Below are 25856 nucleotides of genomic sequence, written 5' to 3' on the forward strand. Positions count from 1 at the left end.
AAGAAGCTTGAAAGATGTCAGCAAAACATGAATGCATTTAGACATTTACTAAGTAAGTGGTTGAGACTACAGTAGTCTTTGCTTCTGCTGAACAATTCTACAAGCAGGGAAAGAGTAGTTTGCACAGTTTAAGGTAGTGATTGGTAAAGTTGGTAAAGAAGGCTATAATACTATTCCTCCATTGATGACCACAGTGAAGAGAAGAAAAACCAAAGGAAGATGATTGCAAGAGAAATGGACAGAAACTGGGTAGAATCACATATAACATCATAAGAGAAAGGGAGAGGAATAAGAATGATGAATTGAAATATTTTAATATGAAAATAAGTCAGTTGATTGTCAGGTGATAGTTTCCAACTTCATCCCCAGTTGGTAAAGAGAATTGCATGCTCCCAGTTTGGAAAATAGGCTGCTGCTACCTAGAATTAGCAAAACGAAGACTCTTACTTCACATGCAGCTGAGTCAATCAACAGCTCCACTCAGGGGAGGTCTCAGCTCCCTCAATCTCTCCTCCCTTGTGCTGGCACTCGTCAGAGCCTGCAGTGAGCTCTTTCAACATAGTAATGTGGCAGAAAGTTATTCAGATGGAAAAAAAAAAAGAAAAAAAAGTCTTGCCAGATTAGCAGGTTGTCATAGATCAGCACAGGGCTAGAAAAGTGCCCTGCACTTTTGCACAGGAGGGTAAAAGTGAGGAAAGAGTAGGATTTTGACCACCAGCAGTTAGATTTGCTTAAAGTATTACAGAAGTGCCAGCTAAGAGGCTGTTTTACATCTTTTAAACTATTTTTGACTCCTTTTAAAGTAGTGTATCACTGTACCCAATCATCTAGAAGTAATTTGTAGTCTAGGAAAAAATTATAAGATAGCATTTTAATTTTTTTTCTCCTAGCTGCCCACTGTCATCTGCTGTACTTTTTGTGTACTATTTTAAGGGTAAACCTGTCTGAATGTGTTTCCCCTAGATTATTCTCCATAAAGTTTCTATTTGATTGAGTCCTATTCTTTTTTTTCTTCATTAAAGGTCTCAGCTTTCTGAACTCAAGCATGTGTGGATATACTGAGCTTATTTTTACACATTCCAAAAAAAAGTTTCATTTAGTTTTCCATTTATTTGAATCACTTCATAATTGCCCAAGTCATTCAGTCCTTTTGGACTTCTGTTGTCTCTTACTTTCCTTGACTTGAGTCCTCTGTCTCTTCCCATTGATAATGAGAAAATGAATATTCTGCATTTACTGTCAAATAGTGTCAAAAAACTTGTATGCCTTTTTGCTTCTTAATTTTTATGCCACATCTTGTAACTGAAAGCTTTAATTGTACTTTTCCCAACTTTTTTAGTTTTTTGCTTTCTGTAAGTCATTTTTTTACATGCATTAAAGGAGTGTTTTTAATACAAAATACTATGTATAAGTATATAATCCATAAAGTTAAAGCGAATATGTGAATTTAGGTATTACTTTGAAATATGCATGAGATTCCAGAGTTCGGGAGATTAAGCGGGGCTCAGGTGATTTATCCTGTTGTACAGAATATATTTTAAGCCGCTTTTATTTTTGGGTCTGCACCTTGTCTACTGGTATATGAAATGGTAATTCTACAGTTCTTGAAAGACAGTTTAACTGTACTTATGTCAGATCTCTGAATGGGAAGTTGGTTTCTCTAAATGGTTGGATTGGAACAATGAGTGTTTGGAGAACTGGAGTCTCTGAACAACATTAAAACATTTATGGGGAAAGACCTGGAAAAAAGAATCAAGGATAAAACCTAGAAATGCGAAAATGGGAGAGCATTGACTTGTATGACAGGGATTCAAGGATTGTTCTGAAAAGGGGTGGAAATTGCATATTGGAAATGGAAATGTGGAAATCTCGTTAGTAGGAAGAAGCTGATATTCCAATTCGAACTGAGAGTGATATGCAATGTGCTGGTAATGAATGCATGGGAAAAAAGGAAGTTACCATTGAATACAATCTGGGGTTGTTAGGATGGATTTTCTTTTAATATAAGAATTTTGCTTGTCCTTTTCTGCAAAGTTGATATTTAGGAGTAGTCAAAAGGTTCCAAGGGATATCCCACTTAGAAATATCATAGGATTATCCTATCAAAAATAGTTTCCTGAGCATGACATGACAGCACTGATCCAGAGTAGCTCAGTGATTGCAGCTTGTTTCAGCAGGAGTCCAAATACATAGCTGCTTAAAAACAGAGAAGGAAAACTGTTAAATGAAATTTTGCTGTAAAATCTGATCCAGAGTGCTTTAGCAAGCTGTTCAGATATAACAGTATAAAATTATGCAAAGTTCAGCAGCAAATAGAACTTCAGAAGTCTTGATTATCATTTATTTCTGTCCTGGGATGGTAGGCTTTTAACTTGCAGTGAAATTTGATCACATTTATGATGTGAAACCTGCTAAATGGTCACCTAAGTCTTGTGTCTGTGTTTCTACTGAGGTGGGAGGTTTTGAAATTAGTGTGTAGAACTGGAGGGGAGGACAGTGGGAAATGAATTATTTAAGATAGGCCTGATATATACTTCTCTCATTTTAAGGCAGAAAGTTAGACTTAAAGAACTTTAATTGTTTCGTCATATAGGCTCATGTAATCATGATTTACAAAATATATTTAAATGCTAGTTAATTCTTTTTTTTAAGATGTATGTAAATACTTCATATTTTGAGAGAGTTAAACTCCCTGGCCTAGTATTTGCATATATATAGTACTTTTTGTTATTTAGTGCTTACATTACAGGAAACCTTTGTTAAAATACAACTTCAGGAAGAAGAAAAGGGACGATTGCGAAGACTAACTTGAGCTTATAGAGAAGTTCTCTACAGAAGAACTCAGAACACAGACTCCTGCTCTGAAATTCAGTTATAGAGGACTTTTTCTCTTAAGTACAGAAGACTAGTTTCCATAGGGTATAGTTTCCAGTGCTTAGGAAAGAGACAAAGGCTATAAAGGCTTTTAAAAATGAAAGGTTAGCAAATAGCATCTATTAGCTGGATAAAAATGCAGTAGTTGCAGTGAAACAAGTCAGGGAGGGCCAAACTAACAGCTGACTGTCTTCGTCCCTTTTGAGGTGCTCTGGGACTTGGGGTTTTGCCCCTTCCCAGGCGCGGGACATGCAGACTGACCTTGGGGGAGGGCAGGGGGGGCTTTCTGTCCGCTCGCCGAGGCTGTGGCAGCTCGGGGGGGGGGGTGGGGGTGAGGGGGCTGCTGAGAGAGGAAGTGAAATTGCTTCTTCAATTCACAGCAGATTGTCCAGGTAGAGTCAGGTGAGATAGCTGAGGCAATCGGAGTGAGCTGGGGTGGGTGAATAACAGGGTGAATGTTTTCATCCTGTCCATTTTTTTTCAAGCTGTATTCTTATGTGTTTGTTGTTTGCTTGTTTTCTGTACTTTCTTGGCTTGCCTGTGAAGATTCTGCTACTCCAGATACTGCCTACTTCACCAGATTAGCACTTCCTCAATTTTTTCTGTGTCATTTTGATAAGACTAGAAACATCCCATCCCAGTTCACTTCCCTTTTCTCCAGAAAGTAAACACTTTCTCTCCCTTCAGCTCATTCCCCAGGAATTTCCATAAGCCTCCTATTTAGTCATGTCAGTCTTGAAAACAGAAGAAAGATCCCACGACTGTAAAACGTACTGCAGACAGCGGTTTGCCATTTAAGAAATATTTGGACCATTTCCTGAGGTCTGCTGGTCCTGGGTGCCCCCAGGACCGTCAGTGGCAGGTTAAGCCTTGTTGGTTTGGTCTTTTTGTTTGTTTTGTTCTGGGTGAGTAGATAAGTACACTGAGCTCTCTACCTATCTCTGCACCTGCTCTGCTGTCTTCTGATACATAGCGTATTAGGAGAAAAGAGAGAAATTTCTGGTCAGTTATTTCTTTTGGGGCTTTCCATTTGCTTAACCAAATGGTGAGTATCTCACTGGTACTCTCATACCCTCATACCTCATGGTCCTAGTCTCCTATGGATGGAAGACTACGTCATCAGTATTGTATTACGATCTCTCTTCTTTGTATGTGAAACGTCTCTACCTATAGTGTTTTATGGTTTTGCAACATGGCCTGCATACAAAAATGGCAGATTGTCTGCTAGTCATGCAAGACATTATAGTAGCCTTTTAAAAAATAAATAAATAAATAATAAAAAAAAAGTTTAGGTTTTACCTCAGACTCCAGAACACACTTTTTATGGAAACTCCTGCTTTATCAAAAAACCCAACTTTTATGCAAGCTTTTCCAACTGTGCTATGCATAAATTGCTCAGGCATATTTTCTTGTGCAATTTGGTTTTGTGGAATTAATAAATAATGGAAAGGTGTTTTTATCAAAGTGATCAGAATGTTGTTTTAAAGCTCTGGTAATAATTCCAGAAGTAAATAATTGTTGTTAGTTTTAAGGTTTTATAATCTTTCTTTGAAAAATGCAGCAGAATGCACTTTTGTATCCAAAGCCGAGTATTAAAAGAAACATAGGAAAAATAGGCTTTCTTGTTTGTCAAAATCTGGATGTTAAATGTTGACCTTTAAGTATGTGATAAATGTCTGCATCCACAGAGGCATCTTGAAAGAAGCCAGTTTTATTTTCTTTAACATAGTCAACAAGTTTTACTCCAGCTTCAAGTTCCAGATTTCTTCTGGAAGTATAATACATTTTTTAAACAAAAATTATTGTATATGTTTGAAATAATTTTGTCTAAATGGTGTACACTGGAAATATATTAGTCTTTCTTCCTGAAAGAAGTCAAATGATTATCACTTGTACTATTGTGGAGTAGCTGTAAGTGACTGAAGTATATGGTATTTTGAGAATGACTGCTGCTGAGGGATATTTACAATTTTTTTAATGATTTACAAAGAATCCACTAATCTTTAGTAACTAAATTTATTAAGTGCTGATGCCCAAGATTAAAGGAATTATTAAAAAAAAAAAAAAAGAAATGTTATGTGTATATTTTTCTGTAGTACTTACAAGTTTCACACGTGTCTTGGCTAAATGTGTGAGACTTTGCCTTATAAGGCTTTTAAAATTATGTTTAATGCTAAATCTGTTATATAAAAATAATCTTTAAATCACCATTCACACTGATAAACTTTGATGTCTTACTTGGGCTCCTCTCATGTGACAGTGCAAAGACATTTTCAGGGTTGGCTGGATTTTGAACTACCTTTTGTCCACTTTTGTAAGTGTTTTAACAGCTAATGCTGTTACCTAATGCAAAATGGGCAGTGTATACTTCTGTTCCTTGGCAGCGCCACGTTCCTGGTGCGGCGTTCAGCGGTGCGAGGGGCACAAAGGGCTCCTTGCTCACAAGATGGCCACAGGTTGCAGCTCTGTGGGAAAGCACGGCTGTGCAGCACGTGGGCCACGTGAGCTGCAGCACCTCCTGCTTTCAGGAGGGAGCCCCCCTCCAATGCCCCTTGTTTACAGCCGCAGCGAGGCAGTGCGGGGTTCCCACTGCCTTCCCTGCAAAATAACCATTGGCTAGCCTGTAAAAGCTGAAAAGAAAGCTCAATAAATAGCGAAGAAAGTCTTCTCCCTAGCAACCCACTGCCTTGAGCAGCTTGAGCCCTCACACGGAAGGTCATATGATTGACATATTTGTCCCCTAAAGGGAGTGCACACAATTGTTTTTTTCAGGTCTCTGTATCTTTAAGCTGTGCGAAGGCAGGTTTTAGGCAGCCGTAAATGCGATGCGGCTAGTCGGTTGGAATACCGCTGTCCTCTCGCACTGAAATTTGTGAACTCGGAGAACTAAAGAAAATAAAAGGACGGGCATCTCTGGAAGAATTAGGTCTGATTTTTTTAAACAGTAATGTTTATATTAGAGTACCAGCAGAGTGCATGTAAGACGCATGCCGTATTATATTCAACAGATCTATGGATTGCTCATATACTTGTAAGCAGCAGGAACTAATTGTGAACTGTTAGTACTCACATTTTAGCAGCTGTTGAGCGTTACTTTATATACTGAGAGCGGAGGTCCTTTTAAACTTTCAAAGTTGTTTCCTCGATTGGCCTAGAAATTTAAGACTGGCATCAGTTGTTGTCTTTGTGCATTTTACATTTTTTTTTCTTCTCTGATAGCTTCACACAAGAGTTCTGAATTATACTGTCTTGTGGTGTTAGGCTGCTCCCTCTTAGATTTTGCCGGGGAGGTGGAGGGAGGCAGTGTCAACAAAACTGTGCCATTGCACTGCCTGTTATTTTGAAAGTAAGACCATTTAGTTGAACGTTTTATGAAAGGTAGGGTAGGTGAAATCCAGATAGATTTTTTTTTTTTTTAAAGAAGTATTTTCCTCATAATTTTCCTTTAAAGATCCTTGTTGAAAATGTGACTACAGGAGTAACTGTGATAGATAGTCTTAAGAAGCTATTGCGAGACAGCTGCTCCCTAAATATTAACATTTTATAATTGCATAAGCCTGAACATTCAGGTTTTTACTCTGTATTGTAATACATGAGTTTATTTTAATTAGTCAGTATTATCTTTTCAGGACATCTCTATCTTTAAATTAAAATGTCTTAAGTTACCTGCACAGCTTGCTTTCCCATGTGATATTGTTGAACCCTGAATCCTGTATTTAATGAAGTGCATAAGAGAAGGCACTTGAAAGCTGTATACTAATTCATAGTAACAATCTTTCCACCCTTCATCACAAGCATTTATTTTTGTCTTGTTTCTGTAGAGAGACAGACTTGTCTCTTTCTTTCCAGGTTAATAAATCTGCTCTGAAATAAAGTGTCATTTTCCTTTTTTTTCTATTTCTGGGTGGGAACAGAGATTAAAAAACATAATGGACATGTTTTGCATATGAAAACATGGCCATATTTCAGTAGCATTTTGAGAATCAAAGGCTTTGTGTATGTACTAAAATATTAGCATATCTGGAAACAATAAAATCAGCTGGCACTGGAATCTCTAGAGTTTGCAAAAAAATGCATTTTTTTGGTTGATGTGTGAGTTCAGTGCCTTTGCTTCAGCTCAAGGATCTTTGCAGCCATTCATGGTGTATAAACCCAACCCTTCAATAGAAAACTGGGGGGGGGGGGGGGAGGAAAGATAAATGTGACAGGTCAGAATAGACCTATCTGCACATATTTTAATTAGATAATCATTAAATTGTTATTTTTGTAATAGTTGCCTCTAATCTGTATGTGTTAGAACAATCACCTTGGTTGTAGGTCATTATGTGATGTAAATTGGTGACGTTATCTTCGTAGTTAAATCATTTATGTATCATATCATTTACTTAATTCAGGAGATGTTAACCCATTTGTCCTGATATAACCAGAGTTTGTCAACACAATCTCAGAGTGGTTTGGCATAGTTCAGTCTGCTGCAAAGGCTACAGCTGGAATCAAGACCTGCATAACGTAGGTCCTGTTTGATTTCTGTCCTCTTCAGATTTATAGGATGTTCACAATACTTGCAGTGTGCTGACAGAGCCCTATGTGGGAAATTTATACCATAGGTTTGCGTGCAACCTGGTAGTATCTCATTCAGTATGGTCATGGCTTGGCTTATTTTTCAGAATTAAACTAACCAGTGCAGAGGAGTTTGGAATGTGTAGTCTCCCTGAACTAGAAATACCACAAATACAGTGTTTAGCTCCAAAAGTTTTAAACTGGGCTTGCACACTGTGAAAGATAGCTCTAGTGCTGTAGATCATATTATTGATAGCTATTTCATTTGAATCTTAAAAATAATAAACAAATCTTAATAAATTTATTTTGGTATAATTATGTCTTTTTTAAACATTTCAGAAGATACTGTATTCATGTATTCTCGAATTTTTGTTTTCGCTTATATATATGTTACGAAAGATGTGCTCCTCTTCTGGAGTTTTTTGAACTGCTGAAGCTCTTACGTGTGGCTCATGGAGGTTCTTGTCACTGATTTTATTAGCACTGTTAAGAGGCTGAGGTGGGAGGGAGAAATGAATGTAAGTTCAAAAAATGTTAAAGCATAAATTATAGAATTAAGTACTGTTGAATGTCTGATATAACTCATCTGAAGGACTAATTTCCTCAAAAGCCCCAAACCCTGTGATTTAAATATGAGCCCTTTATGTCCATCCCAAAGAAATGTCAGGATGAACATGACAGTCACTTAAGGTCAAGCGGTATGCTTCAGGTAGTCCCTCTCACCCTCCAGTACATTACCAACTAGTACCCAGAGGTTATATGGTGAAACAGTAGCTTCCACTAGATTCCACTGATAAAGTATTTCAGTCTAGCTTATAAAAATGTGCTTCGTGGTATTTTTCTGTACCTTATCTGTATTTTCTTGTTGCTGAAATGGAAGGGGGCCGAGGGGGCATAAGGACTCGAAAATATTACTGGTAAGCCAAGTATCGTGATTAAACAGGAACATGTCAGATAAGGTGATGGGACGTGTAAGAAGATATGCTGCCTTTTCCCCCCAGTGTATCTTTAACATTATGACCCATGAATTTGTCAAGTGAGACAACAGTCGTCTTTGCATATCACTTGAACCGAGAGCTTGCTTTGAAGAAGATAAGCAGACTGTGTTGCCCAGAGAAATAATGATGCTAATTTATCTTCACCTGTCCACCTAGACATAGCAGTGTGCATCAGTGTTGAAAAGGAAGTAGAGAAATAACTGAGCCATATAGCTTGCCACCTATTCAATGCCACAATATCATTAATGGCATATAGGATTCTTAGAAATATGGTGCTCCATCACCGTCAGAAGTGTCGAAGTGTCAAGGATGTGAAACTCTATAAAAGTTGTTGGTAAATATTTTAACTATCAATATGTATGTCTGGGCATGGAAATTTTTTTCAAAAGTTTTTTTTTTTTTGAAGGGAAAGGATGACAATGTTTATCCTTTAACACCAAGTAATAGCATAGCTTGTCAGAAGTAAAAGTTAGCCTTAATTCTGGTGTCTTGAAATAGGTAACTGATTAATAGTTTAGGTCCTCAAATTCAAATTTTTCAAAAAGGCTCTTTATGTTTTTACATCTGGTTATTGTCATCTTGTCTCTTTTCTTAGGATTTCATTGCCTTAGTTACTTTAGGTAGTATAATGAAAAGTTGGATATAAGAAAAGACCTTCCAAACAGAATAGATTTGAAGCATGTATACCTTAGCTTCAAGGATTCCAATCTGTTTTACCTTATGATCTTTTACAGTATATTTTACTTCTGGTATCTGTTTTTTGTTTTTAATACATGCATGTCTAGGAATCTGTAGTATATTGTGTGCGAGGTTTTCTCTTTATAAATTATGAATGGAAGGTTTTTGTCACTGAATGGAGACATTCATGTGTAAAGGATGTTTGACTGGCGCATAGTATGTTTGGAATACTTACTGATCTACAAGTGAATTGCAGTGGAACATTTCTCTTTGTCAGCGAGATAAAAGCATTCCGCAGCATGTCCAGTCAAAAGGGGTTTCACAGTGCCGGCCTATGGAGCTGCAGCTGCGGGGCTACCATAGCAGTTGGGGACTGTAGGAAGGCAGGGTGACAGACCCCTCGGGGCAGCAGTGCCCATTGGCTAAGAAAGATAAGATCAGTAACAGTAAAATATTTCCATGCTGCTATTATGTTTTACCAAATTTCATATTAAGCTAATAAGTTGCAGGTGTTTTCTACGATGCTGATAAGCGGTTTGAAGAATGATGAACGTCTTCCTATTTCATGTATGTGTCTTGCCAGAGATATGATGGTAGAAAAGTTTATTTTCTCTGCAAATTATGAATGATTTTTCTATTTGAAGAAAGATTTTAAGTATCCTTGTTCATTAGTATAGTGTGTTTTCTGTGTTTGCCAAGTTTTCTGCCATTCTGTTTGCAGTGTGTTTAAAATAATGTCTTAACTGTGTACTTAAAAATACATTGTGTTATTGGCAAAACTCTCAACCTGAAGTAGATGCAGAGAAAAGCATATGGACTTTGACAAAATGCGTTAGCTAGAAGAGGTAGCTCCTGTCTCTGAGGGTGGCAGGAAAGGCACGAAACTGCCACTGCGTATTTCTGTCTAAGCAGAGGTGGTGTGGGGCAGGCAGGAGTCTGCATGAGAAATCGCTGAAAAGGTAAGTGCTGCTTTTTGGTGCTCTTGTGTCACAAGATGCTCTTGGTTATTGTTTCCATGTGCCTGGTGAAATAGGCCCACTACAGTTGACTGGGAAGGATCAAGACTGAGTGTGGCCTCTGTATTTGTAGTTGATTTATGTATGACTTGGCTCCACCATCACATCCTTTGCCTACCTGCTGCTGCTTGTCTGCTCCTAGAAGGATAGCCTTGAAAGAGCTGGTACTGGACTGCTTTCTTAGCCGTAGCCAGAACAGCTGCATTTGGTATAAGCTAAAACTGCAGGCAAGTGCCTGCAGCCTTTACTAGGGCTGGGCTCAGTTCAGTTCCTGAGAATCCAGATGAAGTGCAGGAATGTGTGACAGGGTTGCAAAAATGTCATGCAAAATGGATGGCATTTGGAAGCTTGACTGTCAATCAAAGTCACTAGCGTCACCTAAATAAGCACTCCTGCATTATTATGAATGTAGGAAAAACTACATTTGTCATTTTTCAAAGTGGTTACTTTAAAGGAAAAATGAGTGTTTTATGGGGAAAGTATGTATGTGTATGTATACGAATCCTCAGAGTGATTTTTGTTCACGGAGTGGGTAATAATGAGAATTACAATACATTTTGAGACTTAACTGGATAAGAATTGTAAGGTCAAAGGAAGTTTATCAGGATAAGGTAGCTGTGCTATTGGTGACTGGATTGTTTGGGTTGTGAATTAACTGAGCTGCAGTCACAGAACTAGCCAGCTTCACGGGGGTCAGTTTTGATCCAGCAGCAGTATGGCAGTGCAACATGTGTGCTTGCTAGCTCGTGGATCTCTGCTCTGTGATGAACATTACTACTAGCTCCTTTTCTTTCATTTTCTCCATGATGGTATCTCCCTCTTCTTCTCTGCTATAATTTATTATATGCTTCTCATCCCGTTATTCCACTTTCTTTGTGTGTGTATGTATAAAAAATGATTAGTTTATGTTAGCAAATACTTAAGTCTGAAACTTGATTTCCTCAGGGTACTCTCTTTCCTTCAGGAAAGGCTCCTTAAAATAATTAGATTGTTGGTTCTCACATTATTTGACTTTGTATTCCAAATAAGAAATTGTTTGGACTACAAATCAACTGAATTTTTATATTTTACAAAACCTCTTCTGTCCTTTCTCCACTCCACAAGTGCAAAAAATTCACATTGCAAAACAACATGATAAAATACAAAATAGAACCCTGTGGAGAAGGTAGCTTGATTACTGCTGTTTACACTTTTTGATAAAATGAGCAAATGATACAGTTTTTGAAAACTAGCAGTGGGAGATATTAATGAAATAAGGAAAGATGGTGAATTCAGTAGGCTAGCTGTGTAGCAAGGTATAATTAATGCCATAGCCAAGAGTCTCAGGCATTTAGGTGACTGATATATAATGATTTCAGAAGTATTAGTTAAGTGTAAGTATACCTCTGAGGATCTGGGGATATCTGAAGTTTAGCAGGATTCAAGAGAAGCTTGGACATTGATACTGAAAAGAAGTCACTAGGGAAAAAAAAAAGATGAAATGGAGTGCTTTATCCAAGCTCCCTATTCCCTGACATGAAACAGGCTCTTACTAATAGTATTTTATTGCATAACTTCTAATAGCTTCAACTTTCTTTGAAACAGCCAGTAGTACCCAATATTGGAGACAGAATCATGGTTTTATTTGAGTGTCAGCATGGTCAACATTGGGCATTTTATTTTGAATTATTTTATTTTGGCAAGTGTTCCCTAGGTCCCTTGTTATTCTCTGTTGTGTGCCTCAAATCTGCATTCAGATGCAGAGACAGTGTTTTGTTGTCTCCCCTCTCCCCCCATGAGTTTAAACTAGTCTTATGTGTTTCCAGTAAGAGATGGTGAAGTTGTACACTTTCTGACAGTTCTGCAAAAAGGGAAGATTTAAAACATCATGACATCTGATTCTTGCAGAAATAGGGTAATTGCAACTAAATAATGCCAACAAAAGATTCTCCACCCGTTCTAATACTAAGTAAATATATACAGATATACTAACAACACTGAGAGACTTGGAGGTGCCAGTTATTACTAGCATTTTAAGCTTTGTGGCTGTTAATCCTACTCTGATAATGACTAAAAAACTAGGTACTTAAAACATCAGTGGTCGTTGGCATTCAGTCTCCTTCAGGTCTCTATTGCTAGCGCAAGCACAGCTGAACTACTGCGAGGAGTAGTGACCGTCGCTGCACATGCGGTGACCGCAGTTGCCAGCGCGGAGTCTGTTTTGGTAGCAGCTCCTCCTTATAGCTCTTCTGTGTCTGTATTCAGTGAGCAGCTGCTAAGTGCTTACATTTACAGAGTTATGTTTCAAGATAACCGTTTAAGGTTTTTTCCTTGATCTGCATGTTATATTGTGCATAAGAAATACCAGGGAAAGCACTGAAGAATTAAGAGGATGATAGATTGAGTCAATCACTTAAGCTTCAACTAAGCAATGCAAATCTGGCTCTAAGTGACCTTACTGATGTTTGCTTAAAGTGGCTTCCTCTTGGTACAAATGGCTGAGCTTTGTTGTAGATACCGTACAGGTAATGTACTGTTCCTTTAGAGATTGCCTTTGTATCCCCGATGCAACCTCTCTTTGCTTTAACAGAGCGCCTGCAGAAATGCCTGGAGCTAAGATAGATTTTGTCCATGTGCTGCATTTGATCATCTGTCAGTTATGAAGGGAGGCTAGGTCAGACAAAAGCGTGGGCCCATTTCTCTACCTGCATCGTGAGGTTTTGGCTGTTGGTAAATGATGTTCAAGCAGAGAACTTGTTATCACGGGATACACGATAGGGTGTGCAAGAGGGTCCTGACCACTCCTGTGACTAGCAGCTTAACTAGAGGTGGCAAGCAGCTACTGCAAGCCTAGGGTGCAGTGGGGGAGCAGGATTCTGCCCAACCCTAGTAGAGCGATGAGCACCCATGTCTTGAGATGCTGGTACTGTGTTACACAGTGCCATCTCCTGGGAGGAGTCGGGATCATGCCCTTGTGATCAGCCTGAAAGGAGCTCAGGTGTCCCCTCCCCTGCCCCGGGCAGTATGTAGTTTGAAAAACAAGATGCCAAAAATTTGAAAGACAGTGCCGATGCGTGCCTGGTAGGGCAAGTGCGTGTCTTCCGTCTGTGATGCATCACTGATACTGTCTCTAAAGATGTGTTTTAAAATATGTTCTGAAGGTTTTTTGAAAGAATAAAGGCTTATCAACTGCTGAGCAGTACTCCAGAGAAGTAAATCGCCAAAATAATAGTTAAGGGCTTGGTCGGCCTTGGATGTTGAAGTCCACTATTATTTTTCTAAATGTACTTTGTGAAATCTAGATAATTGACTCACCTTTTCTAATAGGAAGCTTAGTGACCTATAGGAAAATGTTAAAGATCCCAAGTAAGGATGATTACTTTGTCTTCCATTGCTTTTAAGTTTGTGTAACTCTTCCTTTGGGGAATGTCAGAAGGGAAAAGTCTTTTCTATCTTAAAATTAGCCTATAAATAGTTCCTTTTGCAAATGGCTCACTGTGGTCCAAAAATCTGGGATTACACAATTACTAAAATTATCCCAGCAAATGGAATGTAAGATTCAGCATTTACCGATACTCATTAATGGCTGTCAGATCAGTCATGTGAACTCTTTTGGGAGATACCAAACAAGTTTAGCAGCATTAATGGAGCTTTATGGGAGATGCAGCTGACACTGTGGGTTTTTTGTTTCATTGTTTCATTTAAAAAAGAGAGGGGAGGGAGAGGGCAACAAAAAGCTGGTAGCAAAAGTATAACCATTATGAAGGGACGAAGGGAAGGGAAATCTATGCGTTTAAAAAAAAAAAGCTTTATTACTAAAATAAATTAGAAAAATGAAGTTAATATCCACAACGACAAGAATTTGTGAACTCTGGATAGAAAGATAGAGTTGGGATTTTTTTATTGCATCATGATTGACTACTTAGTCTAGATAATTTACCAGCAGTGATGCGATGGAATAGTCATTTCTAAAATGAAGCAACTTTTGCGTGTAGATCATAAGTCTATTCTGAGTATGCCATATTAAGCATGCTGTAATCAGTATGTTTTGTATTCCAGAGAGTCTAATTTGAAAGACTAGTTTGAGGTCTGTGGATAGTACAGTACTTAATTGTACGATTAATTTATAGCTAAAATGGTAATCGAAAATTTACTTTTTAAATATTTATGCTAGAGTCATTGCATGAAATCAGTCTGCTTTGTCACGGTATGAATAGCCTAACTTGTTGCAGTGTGTAATCTTTGTCATGTAACTTCTTAGTGTTACAATTAGGACTTCCATCTCTCTCATCTGAAAGTAATTCAGCCTTGACCCATCTTACAGTGTTGATTACAAGCTGCTGATTAAAAAAATAAATAAATGAAGATGTTGAAAGTTTCCATCAATTGGGGGAGGGGGAGTACTTGAGCATACCTCACACTAAGTACTGTATTTGCTTAGATGTAATTTTAACTGGATTAAAACTCTTCTGTGTCTTTTTGTTTTGTAACTTAGTAAATTACTTCTCCACGTTTTGGGAATAAAATTTGTGTAACAGTTTTTTTGCCTTAAACTAGCCTGAAAAATTTTTCCCTAAAATTTTGGAACAACTAAATGTAGATATTCCTATCAACTAAAGTGATTTGTGAGATACCTTTCACTGTTGCAATGTTATGACACAAACAAACTTACATATTTATTTGATTATTGGTAGTGATAACTATTCTTTATCGCTTTTAATTTTGTTTTTCATAATTACTAGTGCTCTTGAAAGTCCTAATTCAAAGCATCTGCAGGAGTTGTAGTTTAAGATAGGTGAACAGCTCTCCCTGATATCAGATTTTGAGATTTTCACGCTATCTTAATACCCGGGCTCACTCATTACCTTGGAAAATCCTACTCAAAATATCTGGAAATTATTGTAATAACAGACAAGATAAGCTGGATTTCTTAAATTTTTAATTAGGAAAGGAAAAAAAGTGCAAAGAAGCTGACACTTAAACTGTTCCCTCTTCCATCGAAGGGAGAGTTTCAATAATGGCATATTATCTGAGGATACAAGATGGTAACTTAGCACTAAAGTAGACACTGATGACCTTGAATGGGATGATACATACATCTTTATTGAATCTCTTAGGTCACTGTCTTGTTATCTTGTTTGCAGAATGTAGACTAAACAAGTGGCAGTATTTCTGGAAAGGCAGATCAGAATATGTCTAGTCTTAATACTGTAAAGCTGTGCAAGATAAAATTATTTTTGGTTAATAACTGAGAAAGTGAGGTTTTAGGGGACGGGGCTGTATTTTTTTTTTTAACTGAATATTACATAATATTGATACAAGCTGCAGGATACTGAAAGAGTAGATAGCTTCAGGGAAGTCATTGTGTTGAATCAGAATTATTAATAACGTATATTGTATGAATAATAGTTGTATCCTAATCAGAATACATGTACACGTACCAAAATTAAGAATTTTGCCTTAAAGCAGTTTTTAATGTCATGTGTGGAAAGCTGCTCAAACAATTTCTTTCTAAAGTAGTCAGTATCCGCTACAGTCAATCATGTTACAATAAATTGTAATTATATGAAATTTGTGGTGTTTATTCTTCTTCTAATCCGCTAATAACAGCAATTAAAAAAAATCCTTTAGGAGTATGCATTTATTTATTTATTTATTCATTTATTTATTTTACTAAAACTTAAGATAAAGTTTCCTTAAGTACATTTCATCAAGCACAATTTAAACTTAACCCTATTTTTATAACTTATGGCATGGGTCTTTTTGCCCTCTAAGATGTTTATCAGTACCAGTTGGTGATAGACAACAGACAACTTGCACTTAATTTTAAGGAAACAGTAACACGACCTGCTGCTTTTGTGACTAATGGTGAGCCAGTATTTTCTGTGGTTAAAACTTTACACTTATTCTAGGTCCCTCAGATCTTGTGCACCAGTGAAATAGTTAGTCTAACTTTCTTCCTGTCTTTTCATATGCAGGCAGAAGGAGAAGACAGCCTTAAAAAGATGCAGCTGATGGAGCTTGCAATTCTGAATGGCACCTACAGAGATGCCAACATCAAATCACGTAAGCATGTCATAATCTTGAGGGTCAGTGCAACAGTAGTGTTTGCAGGTTTTGTTTCCCAAAGCTACTTTTTGGCAAATGTACAGTAGTAACTTTTTTGAAGATTAGAAGGCAGTAAAAAAACAGCAGAACAGTAGTTTACAGTTGCAGAGGATCTCCTGGAGATGGATTTTAACTATTCCTCCCCATGCACCCCCCCCACCTTTTTTCAAACAGTATGTATGGGTTGAAAGATTTACAAACATACAGTTTAATCAAAATTCAACCCTTAAGCCAGCTTTTTCTATTTTACAATATTTTTTCTCCAATATATATATAAAAGACAATGGACTCCTTTTCAATTTTATTTTTTAGAGATTAATTTGAGAATGTTACAGATGTTCAAGATCCTGTGAATACATTTTTCTGTATTATATTCCTTCCTTTCATCTTGCTTGCATGTGTCACCCCAATGTTATGTTTTTCCAATGATTCATCAACTGATTTCACACATGAGTTCACAGAGATCAGTGATGTAATGAGCCATTTTTATGATTTCTTTCCTTAGCTTGGTGTGTGAATGCTTTTGCAAACACTTGTATGCACAGTTTTAAATTTGGAAATTAACTATGTACAGCTACTAGTGAGAGCATATACCTACTACGTGTGATAAATTTTTTTCCTCTGATTTTAAATCTAAATTTTTTTCCTGAAAATGTAGTTGCTGATACTGTTCCAAAGTAAATTTTTACTGTAGCTATGATACAGATGTCAAATGTAAGCACAGTTAAATCAGTCTTTTCACTAAGGGCCTACTGATATTTGCAAAATTGTTTCTCTGTATAGTCACTGTTTCAATGTTGGATAAGTTTAAAGGTTGGAATGCAGTTATGTCAGTTTGAGAGTGCTTACACCAGTGTAATTATTCTGATTTGAAAAGAGAAATAAGCAGGGGCTTTTATCACTACAATGGTTGGTTTTATCTTTCTCCCCTAATCAACACCATAGTGCTTAAAACTAAATCACTTTTAAACCTATTTTAGTCCCCAATTTAATGCAAATTTACAAGTAAAATAGCTTTCAAATTGGCTTAAATGGATGCAAACTGTTGCATAGAAACTTTTATATTAATTTGAGCAGTTTCTTTGTCTGATCTATTCTCCTTGGTCTATTGCATCAGTATAAGTAGGGGTGATGGGAATTTTTTCATTTTTCTGACCAGAGGTTTTTCCGCTAATACTCACTTTTTTATAAAGAAGGCTTTTTCATTTTTGTGTTTTGACTTAACTGAAAACCTGAAGATGTAGAAATCATGATGGTTTATTTCACTTTTAAAAGGGAAAAGAACAAATTGGTTTTGTTTTTAGTTCTACATTAGACCTGAACTTAAAAAAAAAAAAAAAAAAAAAAAAAGTCTTCCTCCACACATTCCTATTTTCTGACCACCTGTTAAATCAATGTAGAACAACATTAATGCACAGAAATTTGTAAATTTTAACCCTCTAAAATGGACTCTAACCAGCTGATCTATGTTAGTTTTTAAAAAGTTGTTCATGTTGTGTGCCAACAGGCTTCAAATTAAGTGTGGAAGAACTTATGGAACAAGCTGTTCCAACAGAGTTTCTTCCATCCTACTCGCTACACAATATAAATAAGTTTTTGTCTTAAGTGCTACCACCATGCAGAAAAAGACGAAGAAAGAACAAAAGAAAATTAAAGCACGTATTCCCTTTAACATAAGCAAGGCCACAGTGAATTTCTAATGTGCAAGGAAATGTTTTCTTTTGGGGAATTTGGTACGGAGACTGCTTCTGAGTCTATTTTATTCATCCTGTAGTGGGAGAGGAGAGGCATTCTGTTTCCAGGTTATCTTGAACTTCACTGATCCTGGAAATTGGATTTGTCTATATGTTTAAATACAGTTTTAAGATACATAAAAACCGTAGAACTCATATGGCAGCTCTGCATAACTGAGTATCTGTGGACTCTGTAGTTGCACTACATTTTGTACTCTGTATTTGATTATGACAGTATTTTCCTTGTATCTCCTGCATGCATCTCAGTCTCATGCAGTCTTGATAGCCTAAGTGAAGAAATGTGTTCTAAACGGAGCTTTTGTGCTATGTAACCTGTTTGAGAAATCTACCTCACTGTTTTACAATGGCTTTTTTATTTTGCATGTTCATACTTAATCACACTGGAAAATGGAAAGCTGTTTGCATTTGAATGGTGTGCTTTGGCACTGTGTGATCAGCGCATGTACTAATGATTTCCTTTTATTTTTCTTCTTTCCTACTTTTCCCCTTTTTTCTCATTCTTTCCACGTTTTGTACTGCTATCTCTACACTTTCTTCTGAATTTCTTTGCTTACTGTAGCAGCCCTTGCCTTTTCTCTTGCAGCAACAGCCCAGGCTCCAAGGATTATTACTGGGCCTGCGCCTGTTCTCCCACCAGCTGCCCTGCGTACCCCTACGCCAGCTGGCCCTACCATAATGCCTTTGATCAGACAAATACAAACCGCTGTCATGCCAAACGGAACTCCTCATCCGACCGCTGCAATAGTTCCACCAGGACCTGAAGCTGGTTTAATTTACACACCATACGAATACCCCTACACGCTGGCACCAGCTACGTCAATCCTTGAGTATCCTATTGAACCTAGTGGTGTATTAGGTAAGATTTTCATATGCAGATGACTGGAGGTATATTGTATCTGTTTTTATGCTGTTTGAAAGCTAGAGATCAGGGGCTCAAAAAAACCTTGGAGACACCGATCTTTCCTCAGCTATATCATAAAATTACCTAGGAGGATTGCTCAAGTGGTGTAACTTTTAAACATTGTTAATATGTTTGCATTGTTAAATATGTGCATATAATATATTAATAAGGTTACTAAAAAGAAAACATTTGTGTGGCAGTAGTTGGTGGATACATAGACAGAAAGAAAAACAAATAGAAATTGACCTCTACTATAACATACATAATTTGTACTCTCATAGAGACCACATCTGTTTGTGCTCTCCTAAACATAAATTAATTTCCAACAGTCTTTAAAGATTGATTTTGCTAAATCTTTCTGGTAGCAAAATTGGAGAGAATTGAAGTCGTTTTTTTTTCCTAGTTTGTTTTTTGCTGCTTTATATGGTACATAATGGATAAATCTCCCTAGTGTCACAAAGCTGTAAATCAGTTTGTAAGCAGAAAATAATTTCAGTAAATAAATACATAGGAAAGTAAGTTCTGACTTAAGGATGATGCACTCAGCAACTTTACTGATGGCTTCTTTTATATACAGTGGATTGAAGTGTCCCTCATTCCTAATATTTCAGACCACTGACTTGATACAGCAAGGCGAGAATAATATAGCATCTGGAACAAGATGGAACAAGCTGTTCCAATAGAGTTTCTTCCATCCTGCTCTCTACAGAATATAAATAATCTTTTCTCGTCAGTTTGCTCTGAATTGCATATGACCTTGGTCCCGCATAATGTTGTTGATTTTATAGGACTTTGTTCTTAGTTTGTTCAGTGGCAGTTATTGATTTACACAAATTCTAAACATCTCTGATGAACATTGGACAATAAGGTTCAAAGTCAATATTTTGCTGAAAGAAATGTAAAAATCCAGTGTTTCACTTCAGCGACGAATTATTGTTGTTTGTGTTATTTGTACGTGTGCATGTTTTCATGTTACATTAATACAATAAAAAGGAAAATGTACTTCAGACTTCTCCCTTTCAGGATTAGCAAGAGTCACTAATAAAAATTTAGTAGGGCAAAAGTATGTAGTAGGGCTTTGTTTGGGCAGCTTAAGGTTGTTGTCCATTATCCCATAGCCAAAATTCAGTGACAGTATGATAATGTCATCATGTATTAATCTCTCACAAACACATTCGTGCTCTCCCCAGCTTCCCCACCTGCCCAATTTTTGAGTCCTCACTGGGGCACCTGCAGCACCTCCTGAGGTGAAGTGGCAGTTACAGGTGTCAGTTGCTGTTTAGTGGCAACCCACCCTTGCTGAATTCAGTTGATACCTAGTAGAGAAATACATCATTGCATAGGAGTAACTTAGTACAACTCAGGGAACTTTCATTGATCTCTTGCAGAATTTTATATAAAAGGAGAGGAGGAAGAATTACTCCTAAAATGGCCATTATGTACTTTAGGGCATAGCTGAGAGCACAGGTAAATTGCACAAAGTAGGTTTCACCCAAGAATCTTATTTAAAAACAATAAAAAAAAAGAAAAAAAGAAAAAGAAAACCACCACTTAGGTAGTATAGAATCACTTATTCTAATACAGCTGCTCTATCGTGAGCAATTGTATGCAGTTAATTGAATTAAATGAGGTTTTTCATTGAGTTTTAAATTGTAATGTACTCATTCGCATTAATAATATACTTAATTTTGTCCACTTTGCGGTGGACTATTACAATGTCTTAAATTAATTCCATTAAAAATAAGAGTAATGTGTCCCTATTAGTACTTTTGGGGATATTGGTGTTGGGATCAAATTTTAGTTGGTGACTAACTTTTAATTCCCTTCCTTTTATCTTTAGGTATGGCTTTCCCAACGAAAGGCTAAGAATTCAAGAACGGTCTTAACTGATCCTTCATCAGATCTGAATTTTAACAAATGCTTAGTTTCAGCAGCCTTGAAAAAAGCTTGGCCTAGCAGTCAGTGACTTACTTGCACTTTTTTGCACATAGTTATAAAATAAAATAGTGCTATTAATTTGGATTAGCCCCTATTATTACAGAGTAGCTGTAATTTATGAGTGTATAGTAGTATACTGACTGCTAAGTGTTTTATATAGTGTTTGCTTTACTAATCACCTAATTCATTGCAGTTCATACTTACTGACTTAAAATTTAAAATCACAATCTGTAGGCTTGAAGAATTGCTTTAAAACTTTATTTGTGGTAGAACTGGAAGTGATCTTAAGGTTAGGAAATAATTGTCAGTATTAAAAAATGGCATTATTTAAAATAGTCCTGCTGCAAGAAAGGCACTTCAGTGAATATGTGACTAGTAAAGCTTAAATGTGCTTGGGTCTAATAGATTTCATGAAATACTGTAATTTTGGGATTGTAAATGAATGGATTAAACAGGTTAAGGCCAGGATGTTTAAAATAAATGCAATATTAATCTGCACAGACAAACTTCTTATTAAGGTTAAGATTTGAAACTACTGTGCCTTAACTTGTTGCTTTTCTTAAAATGAACTTTTGTAGTTAATGATCATTTAAATCCATTTTGATAAACCTGCTGTTAATGTTTTCTATGAATGTTTTCTAACTTTGTCTTGGTAATTGCAATTTAACTAGGTGCGGTGGCTACTAAAGTTCGAAGGCACGATATGCGTGTCCATCCTTACCAAAGGATTGTGACCGCAGACCGAGGTTAGTTTAGTTCTGCAGTTCTTGTTTGTAAGAAATGCTTTGAGTGTACATGAGATTTGCAACACCACAGCTGGTTAACCAAATACCATATTTGACCCATTCATTATTTTTTCCTCAAAAATCTAAATAGTTAATAATTTAGAGCTTTGAGAATGCTTGCAGTTTTAAAAACATTTTGTAAACTTGGCTTTCCCAGCTAAATGAAATATATAAACTATGTGATATATTTAATATAAATGCTATAAACCAGTCCCTTTTTAAAACTATCCATCTGCTTCAGGAAACACTATGAATTCAGTACTGCAATAATTAATTTGTTTCCCCCCAAGATTTGTTCTTTTAATTGGTGTGGAAATATCAGATTGGTGTTGCAAAATAAAATGAATGGGTGGTTGCTTAATGAGAAAGAAGTAAAGGAATAAATGCCTCCTGTCTGTGTCTGGAGAAATCTGAAGATTTAGATTTTCCTTTTTTCCAATAAACTTTTGAGCCACTGTACTGTATATTTTGAGGAGGATGCATGTTCTCAGATACCTAACTGAATTCAGAAAAGCAAGGGCTGTGAAAATAATACTTCAAAAGTTGTTTGAGTTTGAATTAATAAGGGCAGGAGTGGGGGATGTTTTGGTTTTTTGCCAAAATGGATTTCTTGGTATTTGTCTTTTGCTGCTAAAATGTGTAACCTGAAGGAGAAGCAACTTTTGAAGTCCTGTTGGTGAGATGACATCCAGTATTTGGGCATCTCTCTCTAACCGTTGAATGGAAACTAAATCTTCATTTTTCTCCTGTTCCTCAAATGTAATGCCTTTGGACCCCTGAATGAAGTATTTAAGCTTATTCAGAAAAGTGATATTTTCGGTTTATTGACATTGGCCTAGGAAGCAGTGGGGGCTGAGCACAGAACTCCTGAATTCTTATCCCAGCTCTGCTGCTGACTTTCTGTGTGTGTTTTGGCAAGTCATTTAATCTCTCTGTGTATGTTTTCCCATCTGTAAAATAAGGATAATAATACTTCCCTACCTCACAGGGGTGTTGTGGGGGTTCTTGTTTGTACAGAGCTTTGAGGATGCAAAGCATTATGTAAGTGCCAAGTATTATTATTCTGCTCTCATCAAAATCAGTGTTGTGCAGGCTTCCATGATATTGTAATATTCAAAAACTATGTTCAGGTGACACATCTCTTAACATAGACTACACTTCACTTCTGCCAACCTCCTATAGATTAACTAAGAGACAGAATACAGATTTTAGTCAATACAGTAAAAATGCCCCTTCTGAATACTTGTAGTATTTATATAACACTTTCACCTTTCATATGTAGGGATCTCATGCTTTATGAAGAAGTGTAAAGCTGATGTACAGACACTACTTAAGTTTTCTAGAAAATTGCTTCTTCTTTTATGTTGCCTCATGCTATTACAGCCCATAGGCTTGTTCCTGTTTCTTGAAGACTCTTCAATGGGCAGCAGGTCATAATCAGAATAAGCTCATAGCCCATATTTACCAAACAAACAAACAAACAAACAAAACCCTATTTTCTCTCAGTAGCAATGGATATTAAGGAATTGCTTATCTTTAAAAGTTTGGCCTCATGTTGCCAAATTCAGTTTTTGCTAATGGTCTTTCTTGATCTGCATGTGGTAGGCTTCAGGGGGCAGGTAAAAACACCTATTTGTTTAGTTAGATATTTGCCAGAGACTAGTAAATACTGTGATGAAGCACAGGGGTTTTACTTATATGTTGTTTCATTTCATCATTGTAACGTTTACTTACTTAACGCATATTTTATTTTTTTCTGTGAAGGGCCTAGATGTTTCATTTGGGGTTGTCACTTACAAGTCACTGAAAATAATTATTGGTACCATTTCACTCCCTTTTAAAACATCCCCATTTTCTGATGATACAGTGTTCGTATCTAGTGATATTAGAAGTCCACTGTATTTAAAAAAAGAAGAAATGCACATAGATTATCTCCTATGGAATGAGTCATACATTCCTCTCTATCTCTTTGCATGAAAACCATGCCAGTTATTTCAGATGAACATTATTTTAAAGTATCATCTAAATTATACCAGAATGTATTAAGAAACTTACACAAAATTTTAAGATTGTACTTCGTTGTATTTTGAATTTTGAAAGACTAGATTATCACTGCACATATTTAACAGTTTTATGAAAGGTTTTAAAGAAAATACTGTTCAGCAATAAAACAGATTTTTTTTAATGTGTTAAAATTTTGTTGTAGAATTAAAATGCTATCAATATTTACTATATTCACCTATTGGGTTATTCTGTCAATTATATTTCTATAACTATAGCTATGAAAAACAATGTCAGCAAACCGAAATACTACTTTTTCTTCAATGTAGAAAAGGATTTTTTTATATAGTTAAATGTCACAAAAAATATATATGCATTCATTGGGTCTAAAGTTAAAAAAAAAAAAAGACTTCTAAGTTGACTTTCAGATGACTTTGTAGTACTACTGCATTCACTTCTTAAGTAGGTTTTATTTTATTTAACTATTCTTTGTGTAGTTGGGTTTTTTTTTTTTTTTTTTTTAGAGATAAGCACTGCATTTAAAGCAAGAATCTCCAAATGTGTAAATGTTTTACAACTAAGCATTTAGAATTGGTGAAGGGCTGACAAATATAGCTCATTTTAACTAAGAATAAATCCCCAGTTTATAAATAATACAAAATTGAATTTGATTCATATAACAGAGAGACTGACTGATTTACTTGTAATAAACTGTAAATGGTGTTGCACAGTTGACAAACCTGTGTGTACTGTAGAAGGCCAGAGACTTGGCAGAGGATGTATCACAGGTGTACTGGTATTTTTAAAAGGTAGCTTGCTTTGATTATAAACTCCACAAGAATTATTAATGCTGAGGATTTTCTTGAATGTTCTATCAAAACCAACTGTCACATAATTTATATATAAATTTTAATACCATTTAATCAAAATTGTAATCACTATCAAAAATGCTTTAAGAGTCTGTGTTTCTAGTGTACCTGTAAAGTGGTGAGATTGTGCCACATTAAATATTTATTTTTATTTTCGCTTATTTTTGAAACAGCTGTTTTAATTTAAGCAAATCCCACTTTAGCATGATTTTGGAGAAATTCAGGGAACATGTTGTCTCATTTATGCTACAGTAGTGATTTTTTTTTTTTTTAGTGTTTATAAACTGTATCCTAAATGATAGGCCATTGTTATTATGTGAAAGTAAATCAACCCATGAGAAAGATTGCTAAATCGATCTGTGAATATTACAGCTACTGGACTTCATTTTATGAAATGGCACAAATCTGACTTTGCACTGAATACCTTTCTCACTTTCATCTCCTCTGCCTTAGTCAAAATGGCAACAGTACAAAAACTTTATCAACCTCAGAATTTATTAGCTATAATGAAGCTGTTGAATGAGTCTTAAAAAAAAAAACAAAAAACAACAAAAAAAACCATACTACTGTTAAGTGGACCAAGTTTGGTGAAGGAGAATGTGAGAGAATGATTAAAGAAGGAACAGCTCAAGAACATTGGGAATGACAATTTTCCACTTGAGAACTTTTTTATGTTTTACTGTAATTTGTTTGTGTTTTGGGATTTTGTTTTTTTGTTTTGTTTTGTTTTTTTGCAAAAGAAAATAGTATTTACAGGTGGCTTCTTTTAAAATATAAAAATATAAAGCAGGAATGTATATGAAATGTCAGATTTTATTGTATTTGCAGAGTATTAGCTTTGAAAATGAATAAAGAGAGCTGTTTGTAGTTTTAAAATGCCTTATTAGTATCAGTTAGATATTTTCTCTATTTTTTGATGTACTTAGAGCTTTTTAAGTATAGAATTTAAAATGGCAGGACTTTTACAGTGTTTACATGCAAGTGCATTTTATAAGTGTCCTATACGTGTAAAATAGTATTTTGAACAGGAAAATGCTGGCTCGAGTAGTAGGCTTAGCGTTTTCCGCGTTTCCATGATGATGCCTACACTGCTAGACTACAGTTTAGTATTGCTTTGTATCATGAGGCCAAGAAATTCCATGTTGTTTGTAAATAGATTAAATGAAAGGCAATAAAAAATTTATTGAACAAAAAAACTTTGTTTGGCCCATAGTTTGTTGAACCAAATTGTTCCTATAAGCTCAGAATCCCTTAGGTTCATTTCTTTTAACAACCAGTTATTAATAATCACATCCATTATTAATAGTTGCTTTAATGCTTGCACCTGGGACAGTACTAATGCTTAATAGCAGTCAGATACTGATACCGTGCACTGACTGTTGTTTCCAAATTCTT

At 36.1% G+C, this 25856-nt stretch overlaps 1 protein-coding gene across 6 annotated transcripts in view; it reads left to right on the plus strand.

Moving 5' to 3' along the window:
• QKI (QKI, KH domain containing RNA binding) overlaps positions 1-25856 on the plus strand; it is a 165726-nt gene that overhangs the window by 136388 nt on the left and 3482 nt on the right. The window contains exons 5-7 of one of the 6 annotated variants that reach the window (XR_003260680.2): positions 16084-16171; positions 18527-18823; positions 20709-21552. Coding sequence is in view for 5 of the 6 variants with exons in the window: in XM_026109836.2 (XP_025965621.1) it covers positions 16084-16171; positions 18527-18823; positions 21478-21552 (460 nt within the window). In the remaining variant the exon portion in view is untranslated. Of the gene's footprint in view, positions 1-16083; positions 16172-18526; positions 18824-20708; positions 25658-25856 lie in introns of those variants that run through there. The other 5 variants (XM_064509221.1, XM_026109839.2, XM_064509223.1 and 2 more) reach the window with 5 other exon arrangements.

The sequence above is a fragment of the Dromaius novaehollandiae genome, chromosome 3, assembly GCF_036370855.1.
Source record: "Dromaius novaehollandiae isolate bDroNov1 chromosome 3, bDroNov1.hap1, whole genome shotgun sequence".
NCBI lineage: Eukaryota > Metazoa > Chordata > Aves > Casuariiformes > Dromaiidae > Dromaius > Dromaius novaehollandiae.